The sequence below is a fragment of the Narcine bancroftii genome, chromosome 9 (assembly GCF_036971445.1).
Source record: "Narcine bancroftii isolate sNarBan1 chromosome 9, sNarBan1.hap1, whole genome shotgun sequence".
Classification (NCBI taxonomy): domain Eukaryota; kingdom Metazoa; phylum Chordata; class Chondrichthyes; order Torpediniformes; family Narcinidae; genus Narcine; species Narcine bancroftii.
In genome coordinates this window covers 111,184,326-111,195,666 of record NC_091477.1, presented here as the reverse complement: position 1 = coordinate 111,195,666, position 11,341 = coordinate 111,184,326, and the positions used below count along the sequence as shown (strand labels likewise).

The 11,341-nt window shown below is 36.3% G+C and overlaps 1 protein-coding gene across 1 annotated transcript in view; it reads right to left on the bottom strand.

Moving 5' to 3' along the window:
* Positions 1-4,379: 4,379 nt before the first annotated feature.
* The window catches only part of LOC138742640 (transmembrane protein 255B), a 57,343-nt gene continuing 50,381 nt past the window's right edge, over positions 4,380-11,341 (bottom strand). The window contains exons 7-9 of the mRNA XM_069897329.1: positions 8,043-8,202; positions 5,610-5,759; positions 4,380-5,027 (exon numbers count right to left, since the gene is read on the bottom strand). Coding sequence (XP_069753430.1) covers positions 4,881-5,027; positions 5,610-5,759; positions 8,043-8,202 — 457 coding nt within the window. The 3' untranslated portion in view covers positions 4,380-4,880. The remainder of the gene's footprint in view (positions 5,028-5,609; positions 5,760-8,042; positions 8,203-11,341) is intronic.

Below are 11,341 nucleotides of genomic sequence, written 5' to 3'. Positions count from 1 at the left end.
TGGACAGCTGGTGAAGAAGGTCTTTGACATGTTTTGCGTTGGGCAGGGAGAAAAAGTACAAAAATCAGGACATCATTGTACAACTACACATATTGGTGAGTCAATATTTGGAATACTGTGTGCAGTTCTAGTAATCCATCTATAGCAAAGATGTCAAGAAGATTGAAGGGGTGATGTGGAGATTTGCCAGATTTTGCCTGGACTAGAGATCTTAAGTTGAAAGGAGAGATTAGAAAGGCTGGGCCTTTATGCCCTAGAGCAGCCATTCTCAATGGGGGCCACAGCACATTCAAGTGAAAGCCTTATTTTCATTTCATAATATTTTTAATGTACTGGATATACTGATGTAATAGTCAACCCTGTCCCCCCAGTTATTGACCCAAAAATCAGTTATTTTCTGTATGTCTAGTGTAAAAGTCAAGAACCCCATTTTTGTCCTTGACTGAAAATCCTTGCATCAGATAACCGCCCATCCAAGATGCCGATGCCCCGACTGCTTGCCCATCCGAGTTGTTGACGCCCCGATTGCAGATCCTCGCCTCCAGTCACCTGTCCACCAGCAGTCGGAAAAAGACGTCATTATCCAGAACAAAATTAATAGAAAAAAAACAGTGAAGATACTGATCTTACTGAAGTTAGAAAGCATTCTCCGATGAAGAAATTATGAAAGTGTCAGTTGGATATTATTTTAATGAGGGTTTATTGATGAAAAAATGGAGGTTACGTGGAATTCTTACGAATGAAAAATAAGCAGTTGTTTACCAAGTTGTAGTTCCTAAAGCCTATAGGGATGAAACTTTGGACACCTTGGGGTAAAAAAAAAGCTACCATTAAAATTATGAAACAAATTTATGGACCTAATTTGAGAAAAGATGTTAAGATATTTTGTAAGACCTGTCACACTTGTCAAATTGAGGGGAAACTAATCAGGGTTCACCATTTGCACTTTTAAAATATATTCCTGTTTTTGGAGAACCTTTTCCTAAAGCAATTGTGGATTGAGTTGGTCCAATGCCCAAAACAAAAGCTGGAAATGAATATTTGTTGACCATTATGTTTGCAGCTTCTAGGTTTCTTGAAGCAATACCACTCAGGAATATTAAAGCAAAAGCTGTGTCTGGGGTCTGGTTAAAAAAAAATCACTTCATTTAGTTTGTCTAAAGAAATACAATCAGATCAGGGAAAGAATTTTATGTCAGGTTTATTTCAACAGTTATTTATAAATTAAGAGCTAAACAAATTACATCATTTGGATATCACCCAGAATCTCAGGGAGCTTTGAAGAGGTTCCACACAACTTTAAAATTATAATGAGAACTTATTGTCGTAAAACTGAAAAGAATGGGGATGAAGGTGTTCATTTACTTTTATTTGCAATAGGGGAATTGGTATTTGGGCATGAAGTTCGAGGACCTTTAATGTTGTTAAAGGAACCTTGGGTTAATTAGGATATGCAGTTCAATTTGTTGGATTATGTTTCAAAGTTTAAAGATTGTTGGGAAAACATGTGTAAGGTAGCTGAGGAGAATTTAAAAGTGGCTCAAGATAAAATTGAAGTCTGGAGTGACAGAAGAGCAAGACAGATAACTTTTAAAATGGGATAAAGGGTTAATTCTGATCCCAACAATGACTAATCATCTTAGAGCAAGATTTTCATGGCTTTATGAGATTTTTAAAAAAATTAGGGTAAATGAAGCTGATTATGTAGTTAAAACACCTGGTAAGAGATGTAAAACACAGAATTGCTATGCCAACAGGTTAGAGCCTTATTGTGAGAGTTTGGATGTTAGCCAGAAACAACCTTCAAAAGAGGTCTTGATTGTGGTTGAGGATCATGAGACCATACAAGCTGACTCTTGTGAGAGTCATTTTCAAGAGAAATTGTTTGATAAACATTTGAAAGCCAATGTTACAATTAATTCAGCTAAAAGTGAGTTTTGTCATGCTCAGGCAACTTGGCTGTGTTGTTGGCCAAGGAAAATTGACGCATGTTCAGGTTAAAGTTCAGACAATTTCTGAATTTCCTTTGCCTGCAGGTAAGAAAGATTTATTAGGAGATTTTTGGAAATGGTTGGATATAATAGGAAATTCTGTTAAAAAAAATTGCTGACATTGCTCTTTACCTGACTAATATTTTGAAGAAGAGTGAAAAGTTTATTTGGACAGCCATGTGTCAGGAAGCATTTGACAAACCTGTACTTAAATCATGATTTTGGAAAAAAAAGAATGTGATGATATTGAACATCTAGTGGCGTATGTATCTAAGAAATTCAATAAACATAAAATAATTAGTCTACTATTTGGAAAATAATTATTGTTTCACAACATTTTGAAGTATATGCACTGTTAAGGGATTAATCATTGTTTACACTGATCATAATCTTTTATCATTTTGAGTAAAATTAAAAATAAGAATAGATTACTGAACTGGAGTTTAATTTCGCAAGAATATGACTTAGTTATAAGACATTATAAGACAATGTCATTGCTGATTGCCTATCCAGATGTTGAATTTACATATAATTTCTGCAATATTTGATAGTATTATATTGTTTGTGAGATGGTGAAATTTATCAAAAACACATGGTAGATTGTAATTTAAAATTTTTACCTTTTTTAGAAGTTCAAATTTTTCCTTTGTGAAAGGAGGTGTAATGGATCTGTATTAATATTTAGGTTAATATTGAGCTTTATTTCATTTAAAATGTCTTAGTAAAGTTAAAGAGTTAAAATATTGTATATGTATTTTTAGTTAGTTAGTTGTGGGCTGGTCAGGGTCACACACAGATTACAGCACATCTACAGAGAGAGAGAGTGTTAATTTTCAAAGTCAATGCATCTGGAAAGCAGGGGCACAATGAAACAAGTGATCCAAGTAATTAAGCCTCTTGAACAGGGATGAGGTCAGAGTTATGGATATGGAGTGGTTCTGGAAAAGGCAAGGTTTTTTGCAGAAATGAAACTAAAACTGTTAAAGATTCCAGTACATGGTTACCAAGAATTGAGATTGTCTCAATTATAATGTAAATGTCGTATGATTTTGATAAAGATGTTATCAAATTCAGACATTTTTTGATCACTTCAGGTCAAGACCCTGTGACATACACAGGAGTTGGAACCTTGTGAAACACAGGGTTGAATTACAGTAACCAGAATAGGTGTTGTAATATGTTACTCCTAATAAAAGGGGAATACAGAAAATAAGTAGATTTCAAAAGGGAAGCCACTTTCCAACTGCTCTTTTGAAAATAAAGAGTGCAGCCTCATCATGGAAGGAAACTATGACTCTTCAAAAGAAAACTGACGAGGAAGAAAACTTGACCTCTTGGAAAGACAAGACTTGTATTATCCTATTCACAGGAGATGCAACAAGTAACTTTTAAATAAGTGAGGGCCAATTCGCATTTATGCCCAGAAAAAGTCATTCCTGTTTAAAGAATTTCTCTATGAAAGGCAGCTCGTCGAGAGAATTGTGAGTTGTGAAAGAGATCTGAAAAATGCTTCAGAATTTCTTCTGAGCTGTTTTAAAAGGATCCTGAAGTCAACAAAATTATTTGAAATTGGATCTTTAAAAGTGACTTTTTCAGAATCAAGTTTAAACTAATAGATCTGGACTTCAATGCACACACATTTACATTTGCGCAAAGTGTGGTTAAATTTAGAGATGAGTAAGAAATGTTATGTTATTAATGGTTTTGTAAAAACTTATTTTGAAGTTACTATTGTCTGGTGAATTTTCCATTGCCGTTCCTTTGTTATTACTAATAAGGGTGTATTAGCTCGTAACACTTGCAAAACATTTTTCCGCCTGGTCACATTGACCTGAACCATAGCCTTTCCATATCCCTCCCATCCATGTGCTGATCCAAATTTCTCTTAAATTGAACCCAGATCCACTACTTACACTGGCTGATGGAGGACCTCAGTTTTCTTCAGGCTGACTTCCAGGCCAAACATTTTGGCAGTTTCCGCAAAGCAGGACGTCAAGCGCTGAAGAGCTGGCTCTGAATGGGCAACTAAAGCGGCATTGTCTGCAAAGAGTAGTTCACGGACAAGTTTCTCTTGTGTCTTGGTGTGAGCTTGCAGGTGCCTCAGATTGAAGAGACTGCCATCCGTGCGGTACCGGATGTAAACAGCGTCTTCATTGTTGGATTGTACACTGCACTAAATTCACTCCTTGTAGCACTGGGGCACAGTGTCCACAGAATGTGCCGTCAAAAGTGGACTGCAGTTATTTACCATGGCTAATCTCGCAGTCTCCTTCCACCAAGGGTATGGGCTGCAGGCAGATGCAAATTCCAAGTTGCTCCCTATCCTGACCTAGATTAGTCTGACCTTAGGTGAAATATGCTGTACAACAAGATGCCATGACACACACATATTTACCTAAACCTTTATTGTACATACACATGTCTAAATAACATAGTTAATAAAATGTAAATACAGTACCTACTGTACAGTAATGCCCATCAATGGCAGTCCTGACATAAATCTTAAAAATTTTTATTAAGCCCTTATGGTAACCTCAGACTTATATGCAATCAGATGTTAGTCGATTGGGCACAAGTCAAGGATGGCTGTACGTACACCATACTTTGACAAACATCTCGAGGGGTAGATGTTGAATTATTTATTATTGAATTTATTTTATGCTACACTGTAAATGCGTGATTGAAAAATTCCAACATTCTATATATTTTCAATGCAGGAAAAGGAAAGGAAGGTCACATGAGATGTAAAATAGGCTGTTTTCTCTCTGTCAACAACTGAGCACGTGTTCAAAAACTTTAAAGATTCCTTGAACTCCAAATGTTTTAGGTTTCAGATCTGTATTCCAGATGTCGAGTGGCAAGGTAGCTAGTCTTTACACAGAGAAGTGATCATATTGGATAGCCCATTGGTTTATCTGGCAGTAAGTTGTACAGTGGGGCAAAAGGAGGAGGATTGGTGTCCTTCTTTGCACAGTTAAAATCGTAGCTGGACAGCGATGTAGCCATTGGCATTGATGTATATTGAGAGCAGGGCCCCTGAGGAGAGAAAGACCAATATCTTTTTTACATTTTTCCCAAAGTAAAATTTCCCATATAAATCTTTTATATTACACACTTTTTTAATTGGAACTCTATCCACCAGAGGCTATCATAATTGCTGTTATATTACTGATGAAAAGATGTGGAACTGTTCTTTATTTATTTTTCCTGAAGGTGTAAGTTTTGATCCGCGACATTCAAGATATCAAACGTGTTGGATATCTTATAAAGACTAAATTTTGTCACTAATTAGGATGAACAATGAATGATAAAATTGAAACCAGGCAAATCTATTGATTTGCATCCCTTATCAGAACTGTTGATCTTGTTCATGATGAGAGAATCACATTTTGCAACTACAGTAGTGTGAAAAATTCAGAGAAATAACCAATTAAATTGATCTTTTCTCTTTAAAGTAAAGGAAAATAAATTTAGTTTCTAACCATTTCCAGCCATTAGAAAGAAAAGAATTCTGCGATGAAGAAACTGGGTAAAAAAAAAACAAACATGTAGATCCTGTAAAGCTGCTTTGGAATAGTCTGCATCTTCCTCATTCCAAAGAACAAAAAGTCAAATTACCTGGTGCATTGTGTCTACTGCTTGTTCGTGTATCAGGAGAGGTGCAGTTGGAGATAGTATAGGTTGGGTCTCCCTCTGCTCCTTGGACTTGATTCTGGAATGTTGAATGTGGAAGAGCTGGAAACTAACCTCTGGTCCAAGGAGAACCTCCTGGCAAAAGAACAGGCAGATTCCTTTGTAACAACGATGGAGCAGTGACTTTATTGATGTGGTGAGATAAACTATAATTATGGCACTAGCTTAAAACTGGAAATACTCCAAGTGGATAGTGCAATGCCACAATTGTGATTTTTAAGAGGGCATCACCTGCAAGAAATAGGTAATAAGTAAAAGACTGATGAATGCAACATGCAAAATTCAACCTTGTATAATGAATTTCTCTTTTTACTGCTAATTTCGGGTAGAAGGTACAGAAACCTGAAACCAACACCTCCAGTTTATTTGCAACTGCGGTCAGACTCTTGAACCGCCCCCTTTCCACAATAATCAGGGACTGCTCCAACAAAAGGAATGTCTGCACTTTTCTGCACTAGGGATAATTGTGAATCTTCTCTATTTCTGTCTCCTCTGAATTCAATTAAGTATTGTATACTATTATAGTAGTTTTTGTAGTTTTCTTTATTTACAATGTAACTGTTCAGCTGTAACAAGAATCTCAGTGCATGTGTACATTGTACAGTGCATATGATAATAAGATCATTTCCATTATCTTGATGGCTTCACAACTCGACCCAAGCATAAAAAGGTTTTGTGATATACATTGAATGACCAATTGTGGTACAATTTTGTTAATGGTCCTACCAATCGGCTCAGACATGGAAATTCTAATTCGAAAGGGGAATGCAACCAAATTTATCTCTAATATATATGCTCCAAGATCAAAGCTCAAAATCTGGACTCCATCGATGAAGGGAGAGATTGGAATTGATCTACAATGCTGGTCAGATCTATGTGTAGATAGTATGACCACCTTAATTAATTCTAGATATAGACTGATTCATTATATTTTTCTGTACCAATTGTATCTCACACCTCAAAAGATACATAAAAATAAATCAGAATTTTCTGATAGGTGTTTTAGATGTGGTATAAATGTTGTTACCTTTTTACGTTAAATTAAGACTCTTTTGGATAGAATTGGGGGAACTGTTGACAAAAATTGTGGGGTTGAACTTCCCTCTAGACCCAGAATTATTTCTTCTGGGGAATTTGGCAATTATAAAAGTTCACTTCTCCAGAAGTAAATCTAAATTTATTAAAATTGCATTGTTAACAGCCAGGAAATATATAGAGGTAACATGGAAATCCGATCCCCTACCTCACATTGATCGTTGGAACATGGAAGTGCAAAGTTGTATTCCCCTTGAGAAGATTACTCAGAGTCTTAGAAATAGATATAGCATGTTTGTTGAAATTTGGCAACCTTATTTAGATTTCTTAAATGCCCAGATTGTATAATTTATTTTGATATTTGTCAATTAGTGTAGACTAACACTAATTCTCATAACATTTGGAGTCCTTTTATGGACTATTTTCATGCCCATTAAATCTGCTTGTTTTGATCATTGCATGTATTTATTTATGTACTTGGTTTTTTCTTCAGTTAGTAATGTTTTATAGATTCAGCAGAACTGCACGACCTTTAATTTCATGTCAAAACATCCCAAGGGGTTCAAGTTCATTTTTTTTTTGTCATTTTGACAACAGTTTATGGGGAAGGGGTTATTTTACGAAATGTACACACATTCTTCCTAATTGGTATCCCCGTGTTCTGTATATAATGTTCTATAAAAGTCAATAAAAAGATTGAAAGAAAGAGAGTAAATGTCCTTTCATCTTTTCCGCTCTCACCTTAAACCTATGCCTTCTGGTACCTGACACTTCTACCCTAATTAAAGGACTAACGACCTACCCAATCTATGCCTCTCATAATTTTAGATTCTTCCATCAGTTTTCCCCTCAGCTTCGAGTGCTCCATATGATCTAAATAAATTCAAACTCCCCTCATAGATAGACAGTTAATTAAGATGAAAACATGCCGCTTGATAAAGAATTATTTCTTTAAATATCTTTGCAGATTAAAGCACATCAAGGCAGGATGGTTATCAGAACAGTTAACGCAATGCAACGACAGCACCAGTGACCCGAGCTTGAATCCGATGCTGTCCGTAAGGAGTTTGAACATTGATTATGCATCTGCATGGGTTTCCTCCCACCCCTCAAAAAATGTAGGGGGTTTGCAGCTTAATTTGGTGTATTTAGATGGCACAGGCTCGTGGGCTGGAAGGGTCTGTTACTATGTGGTATGTCTAAATAAATAACTTCATTTTAATCAATCATAAAATTCATCCAATAAATGTTTTGTCATTATCACTGCAGCTGAAATGAAAAATTACCCTCGTGTACGATTATGGCAATTTTCCATGGTCTTACCATATTTTTAAAGCTGTCAAGGATGGCAGTGGTGATAATTCCCAAAAGAAAGGCAGAAACATTCAGCGCCGTCACCAACCAAATCATTACATAGATTATGTGTACGTCCTTGCAACTCTTCACTCCAACAAACTCAAAGTAGTTGTTCAGGTAGTCACCACTATCAAAAAAAAAGTGATCAGCTGATGAATAATATCCAACCTGATTTGGGCTGAGGAGATTCTGACCTCTTCATTAAATGGCAATGCAACTCAAAACAACTTGTACTGAGAAAATTATCTGACATAATCTTGTAGCAGCCAGAGTGTACTCCTAACTGGACTGACAAGGATCACCCAGCAAATTTGTTATTGCCAAATGTTTTTGTGCTTATTGAGGCAAAGTCCTTGAAAATTCGTTTTAAAAAAACAGGCTTAGCATGGAACATTAGAAAATCTGATACAGTGGGACTGGTGGAGTGTCAAGTTTTCAAGGAACATTCATGAGGATGGTTGGAGGTGCAGGGAGTTGGATCTGGAAATCAGAAAGCTGAGACTGTTTTTCTCAGAACAGGGAAATATCAGAATGGATACAAGAGGCATTCAAAATTATCAGATGTTTGGTGAATAAAATAGAGGATGTTATTTAACGATTCTCAATAAAAAAAAAATATCCCATTGAGAAGAAAAGGTTTGAGACACCGTATAAACAAGCAATCAAGGAAGTTATTGAGTTAAAAATACAAGGCAGCAAAAATGAATAGTTTGTCTAAACTTGAACAAAATAAATCATTGTGCTCAAAGGAGTGATCTCCCAGTCCGTGTCCAATCTCCCCATCAGGAGCACCGGATGACCTCTGCAGATTCACAGGTGAAGTGTTGGTCCACTTGGAAAGAATGTTTAGGGTCCTGAATAGTGGTGAGGGAGGAGGTATGAGTGAAGTTGGACCAACCATCAATCTGCAGAGCAGATTGAAAAGGTTGCAAAATTTCTGCACTCCCCAAATCTTGCTTCTTGGCTCTGATAAATCAAGAACAACCGCCCTGGGGGGCGTGGCAAGATGGCGTAGGGAACAGACGTGCCTTCCAGACCTCTCCTGACTCTGATTTATTGTTTTGTCTTTAAGTGCCCGTTAAAGTTCTTTTAAAAGTTTATAAATAATAAGAGGCGTTGGATTAGTGCCTGATGGTTTATATGCAAAAAAAAAGGTAAAAGAAAATATCAACAGACTGTTAAAAAACTACATTTTCCGAAATTGTTTGAGCCTACTTGTTTACAAGAAGCCAGGTCTCAACGTAGAATGGATCCAGAGGAGGACGTGCAGAGTTCGGCATTGAAGCTTCGTTTTAAGCCGGTGAGGCTCTCTGAAGGTCGCACTCAACAGCTTTCAGAACAAGGGGCTGGACGGGTGCCAGTGTTTCGCACGGTGGCCACTGCAGGTGTTGTTGCTGAGGCTTTGACAGTTGAATCAGCTGGGGCGCCACCAGCTGGAGAGTTAAAGAGTTGTCATTCGACTGCTACAGTGGTGGCGCTGCAAAATGCATCTTCAATTACAACGGTTTTTCCAGACATCGATTCAGTGAAGATGATTAAAGAGATTTGGCTTAAAGATAACTCTGATCTTTAGTCTCCTGGCATTGCTGGGGGGATTTTGAGAGGGATTTTTATACGAAGTCAAACTGCTAGAAAAGATACTAAATTAAGGGAAGGGACAGAAGATCCCGTGGTCTCTAAGGAACAGCAAGACCCCATTATGCCTGAATCTACTTCTGTTGAAATGTCTGTTAAGGATCTTGAAGATAAGATATATTCTGTATCGAGTCACTTAGCTAATTTTGTAAACCTGTTTATTTCCAAGATTAATGCGATGGCGGAAGTCATTAATGGAGCTTTTAAGCTTGAAACCATTGAAAGATTTGAAATGTGTGATCAAGGTTTAGTCGATGCACAGGATCAACTGCAAGATGAAAATAGAATAATTGAAACACTGCAGATCCAAAATAAAAATTTAGCAAAAAAGGTTGATTATTTGGAGAATCAATCTAGATGGAACAACGTGAAAATTGTTGGTTTGCCAGAAGGTATAGAAGGACCAGATCCAAGAAAATTTTTTACTGAATGGATTCCACGAGTGTTAGGACAGGATAAATTCCCTGAAGGTTTAATACTGGAACGTGCTTATAGAGTTTTAAGAAGAAAATCTTTTTCAGGACAGAATCCAAGATCTGTTTTGATCCGTTGTTTAAACTATTGTGACAGAGACAATTTTACGTACGGCTATTAGAAATGCCCAGCAAAATAGATCTCCTTTGATGGTTCAGAATAATCCTGTTTTCTTCTATCAAGATTTGAGTCAAGAAATTATGTTTCAACGACACGAATTTAATTCTGTGAAAGAACGGTTGTGGAAAAAAAGACATAAAGGAACATTCAGGTATTCTGCAGTACTGAAGATTTTTTAGGATGGAAATTAGCCAAAGTTCTTTGACAATCCTAAAGAGGTTATGGACTTTGCTCAGTCTCTACCAATCATGCAGTTTCAGGAATGATGTAGTCCTTCAAGGTCTCCAAAGAGAGTAGAGATGTAAGGTGGGATCCAGTTTTTTAAAAGAAATGGAAGCAATGGTGACCGAAGTGGTAACGTTGATTTAAAAAAATAAATCTTTTATCTTTTTTTTGAGAAGAGCTTAAATAGTTTAAATAATGATGATAGTTTAATGAAATGGGAGTTGGGAGAGGGAACTGGGTGGGCACTAGTTTCCAGAAGTCATCAGCTACCTGTGAGTTATCTCACACCCAATATTTTGGGGGAGTTACTGCTTTGGGCGGTTTAAACAGGAGGAGGTAGTTGTGACCTCCGACCTGTTTTTTTTTCTTTTTAATTTTTGGGTTAAGAAGTGAAGGTTTTTATTATTAGTTTTTTTTAAATAAATAATTTTTTTTAAACTCTTTTTGTTTTCTGATTGTAATTGAGAGGGAATTAGGAGGTTTTTTATTTTCTCTCCTTTTTTTTCTCTTTTTTTTGGGGGGGGGGTTTCTCTTTTTTCTTTCTTTTTTAAGAGGATGATGTCACAGAAGATAATAAGTCAAAAATTGAGGATGTTGAATTAGATGAAGAGGAAGATGAGGGGAAAGGTGATAAGAAGAAAATTAAGTACAAATACATTGAGGGAGAAGAGTTTAATAAAATTAAGTTAATTTTGATAGAGAATTTTGAAGATGTTATAAATGAAGAATATGGAGAATTTTATAAGAGTTTGAACTTTTTTCTTTTTTTTCTTTTTTTTATATAAGGGGAGGGGAAGGGAATAAAAGGTTTA